Source organism: Anser anser (assembly GCF_964211835.1).
Source record: "Anser anser genome assembly, chromosome: 1".
NCBI classification, from domain to species: domain Eukaryota; kingdom Metazoa; phylum Chordata; class Aves; order Anseriformes; family Anatidae; genus Anser; species Anser anser.
The window spans coordinates 214,883,777-214,906,015 of record NC_139720.1 but is presented as its reverse complement, the minus strand read 5'-3'; the positions used below and the strand labels follow the sequence as shown (position 1 = coordinate 214,906,015).

Here is a 22,239-nt window from a genome sequence, read left to right as displayed (position 1 = left end):
GGGACGTGTGTGCATGGAGGGACGTGTGTACATGTATGGACACGTGTGTGCATGGAGGGACACGTGTGTGCATGGAGGGACACTGTGCATGGAGGGACACGTGTGTGCATGGAGGGACACGTGTGTACATGGAGGGACATGTGTGTACATGGAGGGACAGGTGTGTACATGGAGGGACACTGTGTGCATGGAGGGACACGTGTGTGCATGGAGGGACACTGTGTGCATGGAGGGACACTGTGTGTGCATGGAGGGACACTGTGTGCATGGAGGGACACGTGTGTACATGGAGGGACATGTGTGTGCATGGAGGGACACTGTGTGCATGGAGGGACACTGTGCATGGAGAGACACTGTGTGTGCATGGAGGGACACGTGTGTACATGGAGGGACACGTGTGTGCATGGAGGGACACTGTGTACATGGAGGGACACTGTGTGCATGGAGGGACACGTGTGTGCATGGAGGGACAGGTGTGTGCATGGAGGGACACTGTGCATGGAGGGACACATGTGTGCATGGAGGGACACGTGTGTGCATGGAGGGACACTTTACATACGTATAGAGACCCATATGTACATATAGGGACACACATATACATGGATGGACACAAATATATTTACATGGACACATATGTACATATATGGGACACTTACATACATATAGTCACACAAATGTACATATATGGACACTTACATACATATATGAACACATGTACATGTAGGGACACACACATACATGTATGGACACATACATACATGGACACAAACATACATACATGGACATGCACATATAGGGACACATGCATACATATTGGGACACATGTGCATATATGGGCACAAACATACATACATGGACACCTACATATACGGACACATACGTACATATATGGATACAAACATTCATACATATATGGAGAGAAACATATGTACGTATAGGGACACTAATGTACATGTATGAACACAAACATACATACATATATAGATAGAAAGATACATATATGGGCACAAACACATACATGTAGGGACACAAACATACAGGTAGGGACATAAACATAGACATATGGACACATGCATGCACAGACATATGGACACATACATATATGGACATATACATACATATATGTACACAAACACACGTACACAAACATGTATGTACACAATACATATATGTACCCAAACACATGTACACAATATGTAAACATACATACACATATGGACACAAACATGCATGTACGGGCATATACATACATATATGTACACAAACACGTATGTACACCAACATACACACACATATGGACACACACACACATGCACTCACATGTCTGAACACACAGGGGTGTGCACACACACACGTGCACTTGCACACAGCTGCATGCACAGCCCCCCCCACACACGTGGGCACTCGCATGCACTTGTGCTCACGCATGCATCCATACCCGCGCACACACGTGTGCACACGTGCAGAAACTCTTTGCACCCTGGGTGTGTTGGCGGGCACGCGGGCGCTCCCCTCTCGCAGCAGCTCTGCTGCCCCCGGAGATCCCTGCAGGGCTGGCGCACGCACACGTGCGCCCCGTGCGTGCACGCGTGTACGGGCGCGCGTGTGCATGCACGTGTGCACCGATCACGCGTGTGCGTGCCTGTGAGCGGGCACATCACGGCACTCCGGCGCTTCCCCCCGGCAGGCAGCGGGTGCCCCGCGTGGCGCACGGCCTGCGCCGCCTGGGACCGCTTCCAGAGCGGGCGGCGCGCGGCCCTGGGGCGCCCGCAGCGACACCGAGCCCGGGCAGAACCTCCCGGCTGCGTGGCGCATCCTTGTACGGGCACCGAAAAAGAAGGGGCCGTGCAAAAACCGGGAATAGTCGGGAGGAGGCGGAGGAAAGGCGGGCTGGGGGCTTTGGGCAGCTGGGGGAAGGGGACGCCGCAAAGGCAAGGGGCTCGGTGTTTGCAACCATCGCGCCCCGGGGATGCTTTTTTCTTTTCTCCCAGCTGTGTATTTGGTGCTAGCGCAGGCGAGGAAGCGTTTCTCTCCCCCCCCAGGCCCATCAATATTTCAGAAGCCGAGGCTCTGCCCTGCTTCCAGCTGCAGGAGGAGGCCGGGTGCCCCTCGGGAGCCGCCGCAGCCCTGCCAGCACCGGCACCCCCTGCCCCTTGTGCTGCCCCGCAGTGCCTCCCGCCAGCCCCAGCACCCCCAGAGCTCCCAGAGGGTCGAGCCCGGTCGTTAACATTCGTGCTCAGCGAGATAAAAAGGAGAAGCTAATAAAAAAAAAAATCGCGTTTGTTTACAAGAACCGGTTTTATTGCGGGCGCCGTTCTGCCCGCCTTCGCCAGCGGCTCCGGGGGGCACAGGGGGGAAGCGCTGGGGCCGCGCTGCCCGCGTCTGCGCGCCGCTGGGGTGCAAGGACGGCAGACCTGCAGCGTGTCCTGGTGGCCTGAGACCTGAAAGCAGGGCAGAGAGCAGATGCAGCAGCAGCCTGCCTGCTGTGCCGAGCTGTGCCGAGCTGTGCCGAGCCGTGCCGAGCCGTGCCGAGCTGTGCTGAGCTGTGCCGAGCCGTGCTGAGCTCTGCTGAGCCGTGCCAAACTGTGCCACACTGTGCCGAGCCACGGTCCCAGCGCTGTGACACAGGGCACAGGGTCACTTTGGGAAGGGCCCTGGCCCCTCTCGTCCCTCTTCTCATTTTGGAGACTTTTTTTCCTGCCCGACACTACAAATGCCATTTTGCAGGTCCGGTTCCTCTCCCCCGAGTGTGTGCGTGCGTGCGTGCGTGTGTGTGTGTGTGTGTGTGTGTGTGTGTGTGAGCTCCCCCCCGGAGAATTAATGCCAGGACTTGGTTTTTTTCAGCCTGGACACTTCAGGAAGGGGCCGGGGTGGGGACAGCTGAGCCGTGCCCGCAGCGTCCGAGCCTCGTGCAGGAAGCCCATTCCGCCTGGCTGGGTGCCGAGGCTTTCTGTGCACTATTTGCACACACCAAGCGGCTCCCGGCGGCTGCCTCCCCACGCTCGCAGCCCTCGGCTGAGCGTGACGGCGTGGGACACATTTGCACGGCTAATTTAGCTTTGCACTCCGCTAATTAGAGCCTGCCAGGAGATAGATGCCGTGCGGCGGGGCAGAGCTGGGGCTCAGCGTGCAGGCACCGCTCGGTGCTGGAGCCGGGTGCACAGGACCAGTGGGAAACCTGAGCTGGGTGTTACTGGGAACGGTGGGATTTGCCCCAAAAGCGCCAAGGGGCACGCGCACACAGCACGGCACGGCTGCAGCCAGGTGAAAGGGCTCGGCTCCGGCAGGAAAGGGGGGGGGATGTGCGTGCACGTGGGGGGGGGGGACCCACAAATGTCCCCAGAGCGGGGCTCAGAGGCACCCGGCAGCCCCCGCAGCTCCCTGCTGAGCAGGGATGGGGGCAGCCAGGAACTGGGATTCCTGCACCGAGCACCGAGTTTCAGCCGGTTTGGGCACTGCGTGGTGGGAGCTGCTGGTGATGGGGTGTGCAGCGGGGGTCCCCAGCCCAGCCTGCCCCCCCTTAACCCCTGCCCCACCACCCCCCCATCCCAGCTCCGGCGCCGTGCCCCAGCCGGGTGCGCGCGGGCAGGGTTGATGGGCCCGCAGATGACGTCTGTCCTATTTTCGGCTGTCAGCCCTTGCACGCCGCGAGAGGCGAGGCCGGGCTCCCCGCGGGGCCCTAGGTGTTCCTGCGCCTTCCTCGGTGGGAAGCGAGCACGGCCACGGGGAGGGCAGGGCCGGGAGAGGCTCCCCACGCTGCGGGCTGCTGGCATGGCCCCAGCTGCCTGGGGACAGGGTGGGAAAAAAAAAAACAAAACAAAAACAGGTTTGGGGAGCAGGGCGGACACACAGCCCGTCTAGAAGGGCTGGGGCAGCAGGGACGAGGGCAGATGGGGGTGCTGGGGTGGGCGGCAGCCGCTCCCTGCCCCACGGCCCTGCCCCACAGCCCTGCCTTTCCGTGCCCTCCGCATCGGTGCAAGCAAAGCGCTACCCAGGGGCTGCAGCAGGATGGGGAGCCCCAGCCTCGTCCCCGAGCCCTGCTGCCAGCAGGGTACCCCCACGGGGCTCGACACGATGGCAGAAAGCTCCTTGGGTTCTTTTTCCCGGCTAAGGACGGCCAAAACCAGCAGCACTGAGCCCCGGCATTGCCCAGGGCTTTGTGCGGGTCGGAAACCCCTGTGCCCAGGCCACCGTGCGCCGGGGGATGTCCCCACGGCTGCTGCGCCGGGCACCTTGTCCCCGTTTCCCCACGCACGGGCTTTCTCCTCTGGGTACAGCACCCCGGGAAGGGGCTGTGCCCATTGCCCCCCCCCGGGTGCTGCCGGAGCATCCCCCCACGCCGCGCGCCGTGGGCCGCTGAGCGCCTGGGTTCTGCTGCGGTAAGCAGCCGCCGCACCGCCCCGCCTCCATTTATCCGGTTATTTAGGGCAGCGGGAGCTGGGAAGAGGCTTCCTCTCTGCTTCTAAGTAGAGGCAGAGAAAACCCTGAGTCTGCAGCATTTCCCGAGCCGCCTGGGAAGCCCCAGCCTTTTCCAAAATCCGCCTCGCAGCCCTCGCGCTGCCGATGGCAGCCTGCCCTCCTGGCGAGGCGCTCCGGCGCCCGCTCCGTGCGCTGCGACGCCGCTGCCGCAGGGCCCGGGGGCACCGAGCGCCCTGTGCCAGGGCCGGCTGGGGACCGCGCCGCGGCCGCGCTCGCGGGGACATTCCTTCGGCCAGGGGACACGGGGCGCTGGGGGGAGCGCCGCTCGCCCGCGGCCCCTGCCAGTGGCACGGGGGGGCTGCGGGGTGAGGTGGTGGGGTGCAGTGCAGGACTGCGTGACTGCATGTGTGCGTGTGCGCAGGGGTGCGCGTGCACTTGGGTGTGTGTGTGCGCACGTGTGTGAGCACCCGTGTGTGAGCACCTGTGTGCGTGCACCTGCGCCCGCGCCCAGGCGAGGGACGTGCGTGCAAGGCCAGGTCCGCGTGTGTGTGCACGCAGCTGTGCGTGTGCCCAGGCTGCGTGCGTGTGAGCACAGCGTGTGCAAGCACGCCTGTGCAGTGTGCGCCTGCATCTGTGCGACGGCTGCGTGTGCCTGCCCCCCTCCAGCCCCCCCATGCCTCAGTGCTCCTGATACCCCCCCCAGTACCCCCTCAGTGCTCCCAGTGCTCCCAGTGCCCCCAGCCTGGTGCTCCTGGTGCCACCGCTGGTGCCCCCCCGGCCAGCGCCCCCACCCCGGTGCCCCCCCGGTGCCCCCTTCTCGGTGCCACCACCGCTGCCCCCCACTCCATCCCCCCGTTCCACCATCCCCGGTGTCCCCCCCGGTGCCTCTCCCGGTGCTCCCGGTGCCCCCCCCGTGCCCCCAGTGCCCCCCACCAGGTACCCCCCATGCTCCCGGTGCCCCTTCCCCGGTGCTCCCGGTGCCACCCCCGCTGCCCCCTCCCCCATCTCCCCGTTCCACCATCCCCGGTGCCCCCCCGGTGCTCCTGGTGCCCCCCCCCCCGGTAACCCCCCCCCCCCGGTGCTCCTGGTGGCTTCCCCCTACCGTCCCCCCCGGTGCTCCCAGTGCCCCCCCGGTGCCCCCCCGGTACTCCCGGTGCCCCCCCCCCACCCCCCACCGGTGCCCCCGGTGCTCCCCCGGTCCTCCCGGTGCCCCCCCCCCGGTACTCCCGGTGCCCCCCCCTCCCGGTGCCCCCCCCCCCGCCCCCCCGTGCCCCCGGTGCCGCCCCGCCCTCGCCCCGCCCCGGCCCATGGCGCACCGCGCACCGGGCGGCGCCGCGCCCCGGGGATGCCGCCGCCGCCGTAGGGGCCGCCGCGAGCCCGCGGCACCGGCACCGGCACCGGGGACCCCCCCCCCACCCCTCCCCCGGCCGGCGCGGGGCCATGTCGGGCCGCGACAGCGTGCAGATCCCCGACGATCGCGACTTCCGCGCGTTCCGGGCGGAGTGCGAGTGCGAGCGGGGCTGGAGCCTGAGCTACAGCAAGGCGGGGGTGGCCGTCTGGGTGCAGCTGCTCGAGCCCGAGCGCTCCCTGCACAAGATCAAGGTGAGCGGAGGGGCCGGGGGCACCCCCCGGGTAGCCGGCACCCCCCCCCCCGGGCACCCCCCGGCACCGGGCACCCCCTGGCACCGCGCACCCCAGTGGCGCAGGGACCCCAAGGGTGAGGGGGGACCCCAGGGTGAGCGGTGGCAGTGGGGACAAGCAAAGGCTCAGTGGGGACTGGGGCCCCCCGGGTGATCCAGCGCTGCGGGGTAGTGGAGGGGACTCGGGGTAAGTGGGGACTCCGGGGGTAAGGAAGGTCCCCGTGGCACGGGGAGGGGGGGGGTCCCCTGGTGGAGCGGGGACTGCGGGGGTGAGCAGGGACCTGGTGGCAAGTAGGGTGATGGAGCGCCTTGGGGGGAGCGGGGACCCTGGGGCAAGTGGGGATCTGGGGTGAACCCAGCACCCTGGGGTGAATCCAGCACCCTGGGGGTAGTGGGGGCCCTGGGGCAAGTGGGGGACCCTGGGGGGAGCCAGCACGCAGGTGCTCGGGGGCCCTGGGGGAAAGCAAGGACACAGGGGTGACCAGCACCATAGGGTGCGCAGGGAGCCTGGGTACGTCCCGTGGCAGGAGGGGACCCCCGGGTGGTGCAGTGCCCGTGGGGGGAGCAGGGACCCCAGGGGGGAGCCGGCACCCCAGGCCGAATGGGGACCCTGGGACAAACGGGGAGCCGGGGTGAGCTGGCACCCCGGGGTGAGCGGGGACGAGGAGGGTTCCCTGGGGACAATGGGGCCCGTGGGGACGCACCCAGGGACAATCGGGGACGCCAGGGCTGTGGGGCTGTGCTGCTGCCTGCGCCCCCCCACCCCAAGAACTCCCCCCAACTCTCACCGTGCGGGGGGGGGGGCTGTGGGAAGGGGACTGCTGTGTCCCCAGCCCGCTCTGTCCCCATCCGGGGTGGCCCCGCTGTGCCCCGAGGCAGCCGGGAGCTGCTGGGGCTGCCCAGGTCCCCGCGGTCCCGTCCCTCCCGTGCTTTTTTGCCGGTGCGGGTGGCTGTGGGGCGAGACGCCATGAGAGCAGCTTTGGGGGGGGGGGGGTCGGGGGGGAACGGTCTGGGCTCTCCGACTGCTTCACCTCCAAAAGCAGGTGGCGAGAAACTGGGTGCGCGGCGGGCAGAGCTGCGGTGCTGAGCGTGCCGGGGAGGGGGGCCGGGGGCAGACGGGGTGGGCGCTCATCCCTTGGGCACGGCAGGCGTCAGGGCCAAGGGAAAACTTCCACCGGTGCTGCGTGGGGGGGGGGGAATGTCGGGCTGGGGGTGCCGGTGGCCACGGCACCGTGCCGGAGCCCGGCGCTGGCTCCGCGGGGCTGCCGTCGCCCCCGTCCCCACTGTGCAGCGCCAGGAGCCCTCCCCGGGCCGTCCCGAAGGGTGACACCCCCCCCCCCCCAGGGCTGCGTGGCGCTGGGTGCCGTGCCGGGACCAGCACCCCGGTGGGGACGGTGTCGGAGCGGAGGTGGCGGCGGTGGCGTTGCGGCCTGCTGGCAGCTGCTCCGCACCGGCGGCACAAACAGGCAGCGCCGGGGAGCCCTGGCCCTGGGGGGGCGGCGGCGGCGCGGCGCAGGCGGCTCTGCCCGCGCTGTTTGCTCCCCGCTGCCGGCCCCCCCGGGGCTGCGGTGCCCTGGGGACACGCGGGTGTTTGGGGGGGGTCGGGGGCTCGCGTGCTGCGGGGGTCCCTGCTGGCGCCAGCTGAGCGCGATGTCCCAGCTCCCCCCCCCGCTCTGTGGGTCCGGCTGCTTGGTCTACAAACGTCACCGTGTCCCCTTGTGGGACCCCCCCGGACCCTGCTGCGTGCTCTTAGGGCGTTGCTGCATCCCCAAATGTCCTTGGTTTTGGTGTGGGATGGGAAGGGGGGAGTTTTGGCGCAGGCTGGGGGTTTTTGGGGAAGGAAGGGGGCCGTCGTGCCGGAGGGGCTGGGTGTTCGGGTGCTGCTTGTGGGTGCTCCCCCCCGCCCGCCCTGCCCCACGGGTGACAATCCCGAGGTGCCACGTCTGCCTGTGGCGATGAGCTCAGCCGGGAAGCCGCACGGGACGCGCACCAGGATGTCCTGGCTGGCGCTGACGCCATGCTCCCGCGGGCGCTCGGCATCCGGAACCTCGCCCGCGCTGGCACGGGGAGCCCAGAGCCGCCGCGGGCAGCCCCCCGGGGCTCGGGGAGCTGGGTGCTGTGCTCCCCGTACCCCCGAGAGCCCCCCGGAGCCCAGCGGGGTGCTGCCCTGCTCAGCCCCGTCGCGGACTCGCCGTATCCCCAAATACAGCCCGGCGGGGAGCTGGGCCAAGGTCCCTGTTTGCCCTGGGGGCGGATCTCCCTCCCTCGCGCCACCTCTGCTCTGCACCTGCGCCTCTCCCACGTCTCCTCCCCGAAGCTTCGGGTCCTCGCCGCGGGGCCCCCTGCGCACCCCTGCCCCGGGTCCTGCCCCCGGCACCCTTCTGGATGGGTCCTGCTCGGAAAGACCCCCGCTGGTTTGTCTGCGGGCCGGGCAGAAGCCGTGCTTAGAGGGGAAGGACCCAGCTCGGGGTGCCGCTGGGCACCGTCCCCCCGGGACCCCGGTGCCGTTCCCTCCGTGCTCCGTGGCCGCTGACGTGGCACCGGGAGGAGCAGGGGCGCACGCCGCAGCTCCCCGCTCCTGCCTACCGGCAGCTTCCGAAAGCCTTCCCGGGGTTGTTACTCCTCGCTCCCTCTCCTCCTCTGTAATTAAATGAAACCCGAACGTCTCGCCCAGCTTTGAAGAGGCTCCCGGGGCCCCCCCCCTTCTCCTCTCCCCGCCGTCAGAGATGCCGCGCTCGTCCAACCTGTTTGCGGGAGGCCGGGGGCGCCGCGAGCCGGTGCCACGCGGTGCCGAGCCTTGGGGCCGGCTGCAGCTTTGGCCGGGGCGGCCGCAGAGACCCCGACACCGCGTGGGACACGTCGGCCGTCCCCGTGAGGCCGAGCTGCTGCTCGTTACGTGTTCATCCCGGCGGAGCCGGCGTGAGCGGCCGGCTCGGGTCACCTTGAGACGGGGAGATCTCCTTCGTCATTAATGACCCCGCGGGCGTTGCGCACCACTGGAGCATGGGGGGGGGCTCCGGGCAGGAGCAGCCCCCACCTGCAAGGCTTTGGCTGGGCTGCGTGAGCGCTTGGGGCAGGGGCTGGTGGTTGGGAATGGCCCTTGGGGGGTTTTTCTCCGTCCCGAAGTGGCGGGGACCTGCTGGCCTTGGTCCCGTGTCTGGGTTTCTGCAGGCTGTGTGAGGGCTGCAGGTGCCGTCGCCGGGGGTTGGGGAAACCTCTGGTGTCCCCCAGCGAGGGTCTGCAGCGCAGTGGGATCACGGCTAATTCGGGTCGGGAAGGGGGGGTCTGCCTGACCCCAGGTCGGGGTGCTCTGCGCTGCATCCAGCTGAGCCCTGAGCGTCGCCGAGGCTGGAGACCCCACAGCCCCTCCGGGTCCCTCCTCCACTCTTTGACCTCCCTGGCAGTAAAAGTTTCGTTTTCTCCCCTCCGTCCGGCTGGGACTCCCCCCGATCCAACCCCCATCCCAACGCCAGGCACCTCGGGGAAGGCTCCGGCCCCATCACCTCCACGTGCTCCCGTGGGGTGGCCGCGGACAGCAGCGAGGTCTCCCCTCCTCCCCTCCGCCTCCATCCACACCTTTTAGAGCTGGGGAGCCCCAAAGTGGCCACAGCACCCCCGGGGCAGCCCCTGGCGGGGGGGGGGGGGGACCCCTCCGGGGACCTGCTGGCTCCATTCCTATCCCACAGGCTGGGACACATTTGGGTGTCCCTGCCTCCAGCCCCACAGCTGGATCATGCCTGGTTCGTCCCCCAGACCCAGCAGCGTTTTCTCCTGGTGCTGGGCTCTGCACCCCAAAATTCAGGGGCAGGGGGCTCAGGCTCGCTGTGACGCTGTCCCCCCGGGAAGGACACGAACTGGGTGCTTTGTGGCCACCCTGCCGGCAGCCAGCACCCATCCTGGGCAGGGGCTGCCCCAGGGAGCCCCTTCCTGGGGCTGCACCCCAAAATTTTGGGGTCTGGGAGCGCAGTGGGGCAGCACCCGGCACAGGCGGCCACTTGAATGCATTGTGCCAGCCTCCCTCCTGGTCCTGCTTCCTCCTCCTCCTCCTCTTCCTCCTTCTCCTCCTCCTCCTCCTCCTCCTCCTCCTCCTCCTCCTCCTCGCCACGCACACGCCAGAGTCAATATTGACCCAGGGCTGGGGCGCGCGGCGCCGGGTGGCACCGTGCCCCTCCCGGGGGGGGGGGTAGGAGACCCGGCGTTTGCCCCGCGCCCCTGCGAGCCGCCCACCGTCCCGGCGGCCCCGGTGAGTCACGGCAGCCGGCAGCACCGCGTGTCACCGCGGTGTCACATCGGCAGCGCGGGCACAGGCCCTGAGTCACCGCCCGGTGCTGCCCGCGTGGGCACGGCTCCGGCCGCCCGGCGGCACCGCTGCTGCGCCCGCCCGAGGAGCAAACGGGAGCGGGAGCGGTGTTGCGGGGAGCCTGGCAGGGGGCACGGCACCCGAGGAAGCTTCCCCGCTCGCCGCACCCCACGCGCACGCTGCGCCTTGCTGGGGGGCCCTCGGCCTGTGCGCCCCAGGGCGGCGGTGGCAGTGCTGCCGCGGGGACGCCGTCCCCCGGCACGTCCCTGGGGCAGCCCCGCGGTTCACGCCGAGCCCTCCTTCCTCCTCCTCTTCCTCGCTCCGCGGGGTGAGGCAGCACGGCTGGTGCGGGGCACGGGGTGGGGGACAGCCCGAAGTGTGCGGGGTGCTGGTGACCCCTCTAGGAGCTCGGTGCTCACCGTGGCCGCACCACGTTAAGCGGCACCAGCGTGGTCAGACCTTCCTGAGGCTGCAGCACCGGGTGCTGCTTGGCCACCCCTGGGTGCTCCTGGGTCCGTGTCCCTCGGCACTGTGGGTGCTGGTGATGGAGAAGGACCAGAGCCGTCCTCACGCCAGGGTGGGCTGGGGAGGGCAGCGTGCAGCAGCCCCCGAGCCCTGCCGTGGCTCTTAGCACCCCATGGAGGAGCTGCGCCCCGGGATGTGGCGATGTGTTGGGAAGCGCCCCAGGAGCCTCGCATCCTGGGGCAGCACCCCAAGGCACCGCCAGCCTCACCCAGCTCCTGCCCCGGCACCCGTGGGTGCACCCACCCTGCACCCCGCAGCCTCCCCCTGCCTGGGGGCACTGCTGTGACCGCCCTCGGGGTGGTCCCGTGGCGGCCCCGCTGCGCCGATGGCAGCTTTGCCTTTCTCCTCCTCCTCCTCCTCCTCTTGCCGAGGATTTGGCTGCCATGGTTACTGGAGCTGCTCCCGACCCCGCGGTGGGCACGGGGCTGGCGAGGCTGCAGCTGCCCCCAGCTGCACCCCATGCCCCCCGTGTCCCCGGGATGGAGCCGAGGTGGGAAGGGCCCCCCGGGGCCCCCCTGGTACCCGCAGCACCCCGGGCGTCCCCGTGCAGAGCTCTGCACCACGGCGGCTCCGGGGCGGGGGCAAACCGGGGCAAACTGGGCTGAGCTGTGCATGGAGAGCTCGGTTGTCCTCCAGCCCCGCTGGTGGGCTTTTTTGCCTTGGGTTATTTATTTCTTTATTTTCAGGCCTGGCAGCAGAGGGATTTCGTAAGCACCGAAACGCAGCTGGCGGCGCGTTCTGCAAAGCCAGGCAGGGGGAAGCGCTGCGTGCCGCCTCGCCTCGCCGGGCTCTGCTGCTGCGCGGGGCCGTGAGCTGCTGGGGACGCTGGTAGCAGGGTCTGGGGGGGGGGCGGTTCTCCCTCAGCCCCCTGCCCTCGGGGAGCGAGCAGCAGCTGGGGATGCGGCGACGTGGCTGCGGGTACCGGAGCCTGGCGCTGGGGACGCGCAGGGAGCTCTGAGGTCAGCTCAGGCGTGCAGCGAGGTTGTGGGGTCTCAGCCCACACGGTGCCCCGCTGGCGTGGGTGCCACGGGGGTGGGAAGGCGGGTGTGCTGCTGGTGCTGTCTGTAAAGGGCTTTGCATCTGTCCTTAGGCTGGGCTGGGGAGGCGGGGGGGCGCGTCCCGGTGCTACTGTGCCGCTGTGCCCCCCGTGCCCGCTGTGATGGCCTGGCCCTGCTGCGCTCGGTTCACGCAGTGCCCCCTCCGTACGATGCCCGGGCTGTGTGGTGTCCTTCTGATGTGGTGGCCTGTCCGTGGGGTGTCCCGTGCGTGCACTGCCGTGATGTCCCATCCCTGCAGTGTCCTTCTGATGTGACGTCCCGTCCATACGATGTCCCACGCGTCCACCACTGCGATGTCGCGGCCGTGCAACGCCCCGTCCGTGCAGTGCTGAGCCCTGCTGCTCCCGACAGATCCCGGGGAAGGAGGGCAGCTGGGGGGTACCGTGAGCCACCCGTGCGCCCCGGCATGCCGTTAGGAAGCAGGAGCTGGGCTGGCCGCGTCCCCCACGTCCCCACCGTGCTGGTGGGCAGAGACCTGGGGGCTCCCCAGCCCATGTCAGGGGTCTTTGCTAGCGGGGCCGCTGCCCCTCGCTGTGTCCCCCCCTGGGGGTGCTGGCTGCTTGCGGACCCCCCCCCCCGGGATGGTTTCTCACCCGCCCGCCTCTGCAGTGCAGGATGGAGTGCAAGGACGTGCCGGCGGAGACGCTGTACGACGTGCTGCATGACATCGAGTACCGCAAGAAGTGGGACACCAACGTCATCGAGACCTTCGACATCGGCAGGCTGACCGTCAACTCTGACGTGGGCTACTACGCCTGTGAGGAGGGGGCCGCAGCGGGGTGGGGGGGGGGCTGGGTGCCAGCAGCGCCCGCGGGTTCGGTGGGGACCGGGGCGCCCGTGGTGCCAGGGCGTCACGGTGAGGAGCCCGGGTACCGGGTTCGGGAGGGATTTGGCACCCGCAGAGGTGGGGAGGGGGCTGGGATAAATGCCCCCCCGGGGGGGTGGGCGTCTCACCCCCGGCCCCCGCTGCTGCTGCTGTCCCCAGGGAAGTGCCCCAAGCCCCTGAAGAACCGGGACGTCATCACGCTGCGCTCCTGGCTGCCCATGGGCACCGACTACATCATCATGAACTACTCCGTCAAGCACCCCGTGAGCGCCTGCTGGGGGGTGGTGGGGGAAAGGGGGGGGGGGGCCGCGGAGCTGGGACGGGGCTGGGTGGGCCCCGGGGTCGCTCAGGGTCTGGGAGCAGGCATGGGGTGGTGTCGGGGAGGGACCCCGGGAGGAGGAGGTGACCCCATCGCCTGCCGCCCCGCAGTGTCCCGGCTCCCCCCGCGTCACCACTGGGGTCGGGGCTTCGGGGTGGGATCCCGTGGGTGCCACCATGCTCCGGGGGAGCCGTGGGTGCCCTGCCCCGTCACCCGTCCTGTTCCTCCTCGCGCCCCCCCGCAGAAATACCCGCCCCGTAAGGACATGGTGCGAGCGGTGTCCATCCAGACGGGCTACCTGGTGGAGGGGAAGGGAGCCAAGAGCTGCACCATCACCTACCTGGCACAGGTGGACCCCAAAGGTGAGGGGGGGGGGGGGGGGGCCCGCTCCTGCCCCGCGGGGCTCAGCCCGCCCGGGTTCACAGCGTCGTAAGGGATCGGCAGGGGTTATAAATGCTGCTGGGAAAGGAGGTTTCCCCGAGCCCGGACGGGTCGGTGCGGTCAGGGTGGGTTCGGAGAGCGGCTTTGGAGAAGGGTGACGGTGATGGGGGGGGACAGCAGGGGGCTGGGTCCTGACTGGTCCCAGTTGGGGCACTGGTGCAACACCGCTCAGGACATTTGGGGCCGTTCCCCTGCAACGTTTCTGGCTGTGCCCGACATGCTGAAGCCGTCTTTGCGGCAGCAGAAGGGGAAATGGCCAAGGGGGAAGCCGGGGACGTGGCTTTCTGGGGTCCCCTGGGTGCAGACGGAGCTCCCCGGGTGCGCCCAGAAACTCCGCTTGGCTCGAACCCCGTTTCCCAGCACCATCCTGTTCCCGCTCGCCCCTGCCCCCTCGCCCTTTGCCGAAGGGGTCCTGGAGCCCCCCGATCCCCGAGGGGGTCCCCATCGCTGCGGGAGGAGGCGCTGGGGGTGCCAGCCTCACCCCGGCTCCCCTTATCCCCACCTGACAGGTTCGCTGCCGAAGTGGGTGGTGAACAAATCCTCGCAGTTCCTGGCCCCCAAGGTGAGTCGGGTGGTCCTGGGCTGGAGCTGGGGGGGGTGGGTGGGCTTGGCGAGGGGTCCCCCCGGCGCGCCGGCTCCAACCCGTTGCGCCCATGGCAGGCGATGAAGAAGATGTACAAGGCGTGCCTCAAGTACCCGGACTGGAAGCTGAAGCACAACCCGCACTTCAAGCCCTGGCTGTTCCCCGAGCAGAGCACGCTGCCGCCCCTGGCGCTCTCCGAGCTCTCCATCCAGCACGCCGACTCGCTGGAGAACATCGACGAGAGCTCCCTCTCCGAGACCAAAGACGACCGCGGCGAGGCCAGCGACGAGGACAGCGTTAATTGAGCCCCCCCAAAAGGCCCCCCAGGCCAGCACCCCCCCCCCCCCAGTCCCCCCCGGGGGTCGTTGTTTTTGTCCCCGTCCCCACCGCACTCTGTGTCTCTTGCACGCGCGTGCGCGCACGCACCCACGCTTCTGCCTCGGGGTCCGCGGCCGTGCCAGGCACCCCAGTTTTGGGGGGGGGGGGGGGCTGGGAGGGGCTGGGGGTCGTTGTCCTCCCCCCTCCCCAGGCTGGGGGTGGCAGCCGGTCCCCCCCCAGCCGCCGCTGTCCCCGTCGGTGGCAAACCCAAAGTGCCCTTCAGCTCTCGCCTTGGGGGGGGTCTGCCCACACTGCAGGGGGGAGCTCCAGGGGTTCCCGGCACCCCCGGGTGTGCGGGGGGGGCGGGGGGCTCCTGGCATGTCCAAGCATGCAGGGGGAGCTTGGGGGGCCCCCCAGCACCCCCGGGGGGGGGGGATGTCCCTGGGGGCTTCTGTCCCCCCCCCTTTTCTCGGGGAGGGGGGGCCCCGAGCTCGGTGTGTGACCACTCGCAGGTGCCCCCGCACCGCGCTGCCCCGGGGCGGGGGGCAGGTTTTGTACCTTGTACCGGAGCGGATTATTTAGGAATAAAACGAATAACTCGGGAGCGGGGGGGTCGCCTCTCCGTCCTGCCTCCCCCCCTCACCCAACGGGACCGTCCCCGTCCCTGTCCCCCCCCCCCCCCCCCCCCCCCACGGTGGGCTCGGGCAGGGGCTGCCCCCAGGGTCCCGGTGCTGGGGTCCCTGGCACCGTGGGGACCCCCGGGGGGTCTCTCGGAAAGGGGGGGCCACCAGAGCAGCTCCCGGCCCCATTAACACCAGTCCCAAGCGCGGTGATCCCCCCCCCCGCCACCCACCCTGGGGGGGCCACCTGGGCGCCTTCGGTCCGGGGTAGCCGAGGCACTGCCTGGGTGCCCCCCCCCGGCCTTTTGCGCCATCCAAAGCCCCCCGAGTGGGGTTCCCCCCCCCCATCCGACAGCCCCAGGAGACCCCCCCGGAGCTGGGCTTTTGGGGGGGGGCGTTCGGGGCGAGGAGGCTCCGAGCGCCATAAAACGGGGGGGGGGGGGGGGGGGGGCGCCTCGGGGTCACCCGGGGCTGAGGCTGGGGGGGGGCTCGGGGATGGGGACCGGGGGTCGGCCCCCCCCCCCCCCAACACCCCCCGCCCGAGGGCTGCTTTGGGGGATTCTCGGGTGGCTGATAAGGGTTGAGCAGCTCCGGGGAAGGGGGGCTCGGGGGGGGGGGGGGTCCGGGGGGGGCTGTGCGCTGGGTGAGGCGTGGGAAGGGCTCGGCCTCCTCCTCCTCCCCTCTTCTTCCTCCTCCTCCTCCTCCTCCTCCTCCTCCTCCTCCTCCTCCTCCTCCTCTTCCTCCTCCCCCCGCGCTGCCCTGCCCCGAGCCCCCAGGAGCGCCCGCAGCGGCACGGCCAGGTCAGTGCGCCCCCCCCCGGCCCCCCCCCCCGGGCCCCCCCCGGCCCCGGGATGCCGCCCAGGAGAGCTGGGGGGACCCCTCGCTGCCCAGGGACGGGGGGGTCCGCAGGGCACTGCCCGCCCCCCCCCGGCCCGGTCACTTCCTGGCCAACTTCGTGCGGGGGGGGGCGGCCCCCGGGGCCAGCTCCGGCCCCCCCGGGCCGCGGGGCGGCGGCGTTCGGGTGCCCGGGGGGGGGGGGGTTGGGGGGGGGAAGGGGGCGCCGAGCCCGTCCCGTTCGCCGGTGGTGTTTTTTTGGGGGGGGGCACGCAAACACGGCCCCGTCCCTCCCGCTCCAGGCTGCGAAATTGCCCCAAAACAGCAAAAAAAAAAAAAAAAAAAAAAAAGCAAAAAGAAAGCTGCTGCAAAAAGGTGTGGGGTGAGCGCTCCCGGCTCGGCCGAGGTGGGGGGGGACTTGGGGGGGGCTCGGGGGGGAGATGCTCCGGCCCCCACCGCTGCCCTTCGCCCGTGCCACTGCCCCGGCGCCCCTTGGGGGGGGGCAGGGGCTCGCCCAGAGGGACAACGCAGCCTTTTGGGTCCCTGCGGCACGGGCTGGGGACAGGCGCTGCGACGTCCCCCCCCCAGCCTGCGGCCGCTGCACCCCGTGAGCCCCGCGTGAGCCCGGGCCGGGCACCGGGCACCCGCTGCTGCTGCCGCCCGTAACTGCGACCGCTGCGTCCTCCCCGGCCTCCCCCTCGCCTCTCCCGGCGCTCATTAAAAGCGGCATTAAAAATAGGACCCAATTAAAACGGGAGCGGGCACCGCTCCACCCCTGCGCGGGGCAAGAGCGGAGCGAAAGCGGGGCTGAGGGCGGGCTGTGGGTGGCACGGGGCGGGGGGGGGGACACACAGAGCCCCTCGGAGGTGTTTTTGGGGTCATTTGCCTCTTGGTGCTCCCAGGGACCTGGTGCTGGGGGGGCCGTGAGGAGTAGCGGCTCCCTGGGGAGCAGAGGATGCTTCGGAGCGTGGCCGGGTGCCGGCAGCACCACGGGGCCGGGGCCTTCGGGTGCGCAGGTAGGATGCGGGGACACAAACCGGCCGGGACAGGGCACACGAGGGCTGCTCATGGAGGCTCGCTCGTGGCATGAGATTGGTTTCGGTCCCACCACTGGCTCAGGAGGCTTTGGTGAGCCCCCGCTGCTGCCGGGAGGTCTCCGGGGCTTGGGCTTGGCAGGGGTGCGCACCCTGCGCTTTTAGGGTGCCCTTCAGCAGCCGGGTAAGGCCACAACCTCCCCCTCCTCCTCCTCCTCCTCCTCCTCGGCCGAAGGCTTGGGGAGCGCATCCTGCAGCGACTGCTGCACGCAGGGGGTCGGGATGCTGAGGGCACGGGGATGCATGGAGCTGAGGCGCTTTTTGGGGAGGGGTCGGGCACCCCCTGGCCTGGGCACCCGTGGGGGCTCATCCCCCCGAGGCGGGCACCCAGCCTTGCTGCCGGCTCGTGGTGCTGCCGTGCACGAGGCAGCAAGAGGGGCCGTGGGGCCGGCGTGGGGCCAAGGCAGCCGGCAGCGAGCGTGTCCCCGTCCCCGTCCCCGAGCCGCCCCGCGGGATGAAAGGGGCATTGTCCGCCCGCGCCCCTCCGACCGCCTCTGCTGCGAGCGCCGCTGGCACCGAGACGGCGAGCGGCCACGGGGAGGGGACCGCGGCTGCTGCTTGGGGGCGAGGGGCTGGGGGACCCCCCTCGAGCCCCCTGCGCAGGATCCGGCCCCGGGAGGGAGGATCCCGGTGCCAGGCTGGGGACCCCGGCACCGGGCGGGTGTTCCCGCGCACTGCGGCCCCAAGCCACCGCGCTTCATTTTTTCCCCTTGCCGAGGCCTTGAGAAGAGAACTGGGTGGGCAGGGGAAAAAAAAAGAAATACAACAAACCGGCCCTTTTTTTTTTTTTTTTTTTTGGGAAAGTCCCTGCGGTTTTCCCCTCGGCTCCCGTTTCCATGAGGCAGCCAAGGCTGCGAGTGGGGAACAAGCCCGGGCCTGGCGGAGCTGCTGCGCCTGCCTCGGCTCCGCGACCTGCGGCGGCATCTGCAGCGAAGCCCCAGCGGCTGCCGGCAGACAGAGGTACCGGGGTGCCCCTCGCTGTGCTTGGCTCCCTGCGCCTCCGCCCGGGGTGCTGGGCAGTGCCCCCACCCCCTGCACCCCAAGCTTTGGCCCTGCTCGTCCTGCGCTGCCCCGCGTGCTGCTGCTGCTGCTGCCGCTGCTGCTGCCTCTGCTTCTCGCACCGTGCCGAGCTGGGGGTTGGGTGAGCTGCTGGAGGGGCAGGTAGGGGGGGGAACGGGTTGCATTCGTGCTCCAAAGGTGCTCAGCTTGGAAACTGCGGGGCTGTGTCCCCAGCTGGAGGCATCCCAGCCCATCCCAGCTCAGCCCCAGCACCTCCCAGCTCAGCCCCAGCCTCCCGTGGGCTCTGGCCGTGCCGTGCCCCTCTTCATCCCCGGCCACCCCCCGGCAGGGGGGACGCAGCAGCAGCAGCGCCCCGTTTACCCCCCTGCCCTCCTGCCACCACGGGTCCCCCAACGCCGCTTTGTGGGAATCCCCACCCAGGCCGTGCCCCTGCCTGGGCACCCTCAGGGCCCAAATCGGGCAGGGGCGGCCCCGCGAGAGCCCGGTTCCCATCCTGCCGGTGCTGAGCACCCAGCAGGGAGCTCCCAGCGGGGCAGGGGCTCGGGGTTGCGGGGGGGACACGGTGCGGGGCAGCGGGCCGGCGGCGGAGGGCTGAACGCGGCGCAGAGCGAGAGCCCCGGCTGGCAGATTTGTTTTCCCTCCGGGAAACCGCTCGGCGCGTCCCGATTCACAGCCAGACAAAGTCGGCAGCTGCGGCTCGGCCGGACCCCTGCCAGCAGCGCCCGCGCAGCGCCGATCGCAGCAGGCAGAGCGCAAAGGCCGCGGGGCCGGGCGCCTTGCCCCGCTGCCCCTGCTCCTCGCCGGGCTGCGGGGCCTCCCGCACGGCCCCGGGGCGCAGGGCACGGTGCTGCTGCATCGCCCTGCGGGGTCACTGGGGTGGCAAGCACGGGGCTTCGCCCTTCTGCCCCCTCCCAGTGCCAGCGGGGAGATGCTTGGGGGTGTGGGGCTGGGGGGCGTCCCCACAAGGGGGGACCCTCGCTGCCGGGGTGGGGGGGGGTTTGGTGTCGCCGCAGGGGTGCGGTGCCAGCTGGCGGTGTTCACCGGCCCCGGGTCACCTCCGAAGGCGCTGCCGTGCTCATGCAGCGGTCGGGGAGCTGCAGGCAGCGCGTGCCTGGCTCTGCTGCGGCTCCTCTGATGGGCGAGGGATGTCCCCCGGGCTCCGTCCTGGTGGTGCTGGTGGCAGGAGGACGGCGCCGGGACGGGGCTCTTGACCCGTCTGCGGTTTGGGGGGGGCGCAGCCAGAGGTGCCCCCGGTGGCCATGATTTCAGGGGGTGTTCGTCTGCTCTCTGCTTGCGTTGATTTGTGTGCGGGGAGGCGGATCCCCCTGGCTGGGCGGGCTGGGGGTGTCCCTGCGCCTCGCTGCACCCCAGGGACCCACATCGGGACCCTTTGTGCCAGGCTGCCCGGAGCTGTTATGGGAGCAGAGCGCACCAGGGATGGGTGATTTATGGCAGTGTAGGATTTCGGGATCCCTCCCTGCCCCGTGGATGTCTCTGCCAGCCCCCCAAAGCAGGCAGGACCTGGGAAACCTCCCCGGGCACCGCAGGGGGGTCTGCGGGGAGTGGGGGTGGCCGGTGCCGGGCTCCGGTGGCTCTCGGCTCCTCTCCGTGGGCAGAGAGGTCCCCAAAACAGGAGCAACGCCGTGCACGGTGTGCGTCTGTGCCTCCAGGCAAAGAAAGTCCCGCTCGGTGAACTCGGAGGGCTGCTCGTGCTGTCGCAGCGTGCCGCGGGTGGCTCCTGCGATCCCGGGGCGGTTTAGGGCAGGTGACGGGAGGTGATGCATGTCCCGTTCTCAGTGCTTCGAACGTGTGGGACTGGTTCAGAAAGAGCTATAAAACCCCGTAGCAGAAGGTGAAATCCTTCGGGGGGGGTGGCCAGGATGTGACCCATCGCCTGCAGCCCTTTGCAACACCGCGGCACTGCCTCTGTGCTGCTGGGCGCAGGAGGTGCCGGGCTCTGCCCCCGCAGGGCCGGGGGGCTCTGGGGTGGCGAGGTGGGACCCCGGGGGGGTGTCCCCGGTGGTGCTGAGCTATGGGGTCTGCTGCTACGCCCTGCTGTGGGATGCCTGCCCTGCTCCTGCCCCACAGCATCTCAGCCCGGTCCCGTAGCACCGCTCTGCCCGCCCCATGGCTGCCCCAGCTGCGTCCGTGGCCATCGGTCCCTGGTGCCCCGGTGGGTCCTGAGCCTGCTGCTGGGGAGCAGCAGGTCCCTGCTGGCTGGAGCTGCTGGGCACTGCTCCTCACTTACCGGTCACGCCTCGTTCCCTGGCTCTGGGAGGGGTCTTTGCATCGCAAGGTACGAGGCCCACGAGCTCCCCATCCGAAAACGCACGTGGCCGTGCGCTTAGCCAGAAACCCGTGCCGCTGGAAAATGGGGTCAGCAGGACAGAAAGTGCTCCGGGGCTTTGCGCAGGGAACAGGGGAGTGGTGCTGAACCCCAGCCCTCCTCCTCCTCCTCCTCCTCCTCCCCTACAGGGTGCACGAAGCCTCCGGATGCTCCCGTGGGCTCGCATGGTGCTGGAGGGCAGCTTCGACCCCTCTTGGCGATGCAGGGGGCACCTCAGATCCAGGCACCCCCCCCGGCTCGGTCTGCAGGCGGGCCTGCAGGGTGTGAGGGCTCCGACCTCCTGCGGCACACCGCGAGCGTCACGCTTGAAGGGAGAAAAAAAAAAATGCTCTAAAAATACCTCGGGGCTTCCCGCCCAGCTGGGGCAGGCTCGGAAGCGCCGCCGTGCCACCCCGCAGTGCCCGCGCCCCGCATCCCCTCCCTGCGAGCGCAGCGCTGGGGGGCTGGCGATGCCGCCCCCCCCGGGGGTGCTCGGGGGGCGGCCCTCGGACACCCCAAAGCTGCAGGTGAGGCGGTGCCGCGCACAGAGGGTTTTGCGAAGCTGGTGTGTGTGGTTGTGGGGGGGAAAGGGGGCGTCCCCGGTGCCAGCCGGCACGGTGGGGCTCGGTGCCTGTCCCTGCTGATGGGCTGCACGGGGGTGGCGTGGGGCAGGGGGTGGTTTGGGGTAGGGGTGGCTCGGGGACAAGGGTGGCTTGGGGATAGAGGTGGCTCGGGGACAGGGGTGTCTTGGGGACAGGGGTGTCTTGGGGACAGGGGTGCCTTGGGGACAGGGTTTTCTGGCACAGGGGTGTGGTGCTGCTGCACCCCACGGAGCTCACCATTTAGGGGCACACAGTTTGGGACGGGGGCCCTGGACTGCGCGGAGGAGGAGGAGAAGGAGATGGAGGAGGAGGAGGAGGAGGAGGAGGAGGAGGAGGCGGAGGGCAGCCAGGGGTCCCGGTGCAGCTGCCTGGGGCCGCTCACCGACAGCTTTCACTTCCCGCTCACGGGGAGGCGAAGCCGGGTCCCAGCGGGTTTCGTGCAGCAGCGGCGGTGCTGTGTGCATGGGGTGCATGAGGCCTGCAGGGGAGGAGGTGCTGGGTCCCCCCCGACGGCAGCAGCACCCTGCGGGGCCACCACAGGCAGGTCGGTGCCCCCTGGGAGCAGCAGGATGGGAGCACAGCGGGCAGCGGGGCATCCCGAGGGAGGCATCCCATGCCCCAAACCCGGCCCCATTTGAGGGGTCCTGGTGGCAGGGGCTTCCCCTGATGGGGACAGGCATCCTCCGGTGCCGTGGCTGCGGGTGGCACCCAGTGCCGTGCCGTGTCCCCCGCCCCAGGCAGCGATTTTTGGGGTGCAGCCCCCTCGTGGCATCGCCGCCCCGCGCTGGGACCCGGCGGGACGGGGCCCGGTTTCCTGACCTATTTTTGCAGGAGGCAGAAAGTGTGTCAGGCACCTGTGGGGGAAGGTGTCTGCCCACGAGGTAACGGGGCTGGAGGGGGCCCTGGGAGCCAGCTGGGACCGCGCTGCCCCCCATCCCCTGGGGTGTGCAGCCCCCCGAGGGTCCCCGCAGCGAGCCGCGCTCCCTGCCCTCTCCGGGCCCAGCTCGGCCATCCAGTATTTAAGCTCGCTCGAAGCCTGGTGCTGCTTGCCCTGTGCTTCCAGGGTGCTTCATTCCCCCTGTGAGGGGGGGGTCCGTGAGCGCTGACCGGGGAGGGGAGGCCGGTGGCTGGAGGTGAGCCTCGTCTTCTGCCTTGCAGCGAGGTCCTGGGAAGGGGGGCGTCAGCAGCAGCAGCCCCTGCAAAGAGCGCGCTGCCCCGCGTTTGGCACGTGAAAAACGAAGCAGCGCTGATTTTCTGCCCTCATTTCAGTCCCCGAGCCCCTGGGGAGGGCTGGGAGAGGAGCAGGGAGCGGGG

General features: G+C 69.6%; 2 protein-coding genes across 2 annotated transcripts in view; both read left to right on the top strand.

The window, feature by feature from the left end:
• The first annotated feature begins 5,733 nt into the window (after positions 1–5,733).
• Positions 5,734–15,033, top strand: STARD10 (StAR related lipid transfer domain containing 10). The gene is made up of 6 exons (XM_083824912.1): positions 5,734–6,021; positions 12,552–12,699; positions 12,928–13,031; positions 13,332–13,449; positions 14,038–14,090; positions 14,189–15,033. Exons 1-6 carry the CDS (start codon positions 5,860–5,862, stop codon positions 14,414–14,416), a joined length of 813 nt encoding a protein of 270 aa, XP_083681038.1. The 5' UTR covers positions 5,734–5,859; the 3' UTR covers positions 14,417–15,033.
• A 2,765-nt stretch (positions 15,034–17,798) lies between these two features.
• Positions 17,799–22,239, top strand: part of ARAP1 (ArfGAP with RhoGAP domain, ankyrin repeat and PH domain 1) — a 40,356-nt gene continuing 35,915 nt past the window's right edge. Inside the window, exon 1 of the mRNA XM_083820502.1 lies at positions 17,799–17,937. Within this exon, the coding sequence (XP_083676628.1) occupies positions 17,814–17,937 (124 nt within the window). The 5' untranslated portion in view covers positions 17,799–17,813. The remainder of the gene's footprint in view (positions 17,938–22,239) is intronic.

Coding starts and splice junctions, on each gene's coding strand:
- STARD10 (XM_083824912.1), top strand. CDS start 5,860: ATGTCGGGCCGCGACAGCGTGCAGATCCCCGACGATCGCGACTTCCGC. Junction 6,022..12,551: donor GCTCCCTGCACAAGATCAAG/GTGAGCGGAGGG, acceptor CCGCCTCTGCAG/TGCAGGATGGAGTGCAAGGA. Junction 12,700..12,927: donor TGACGTGGGCTACTACGCCT/GTGAGGAGGGGG, acceptor TGCTGTCCCCAG/GGAAGTGCCCCAAGCCCCTG.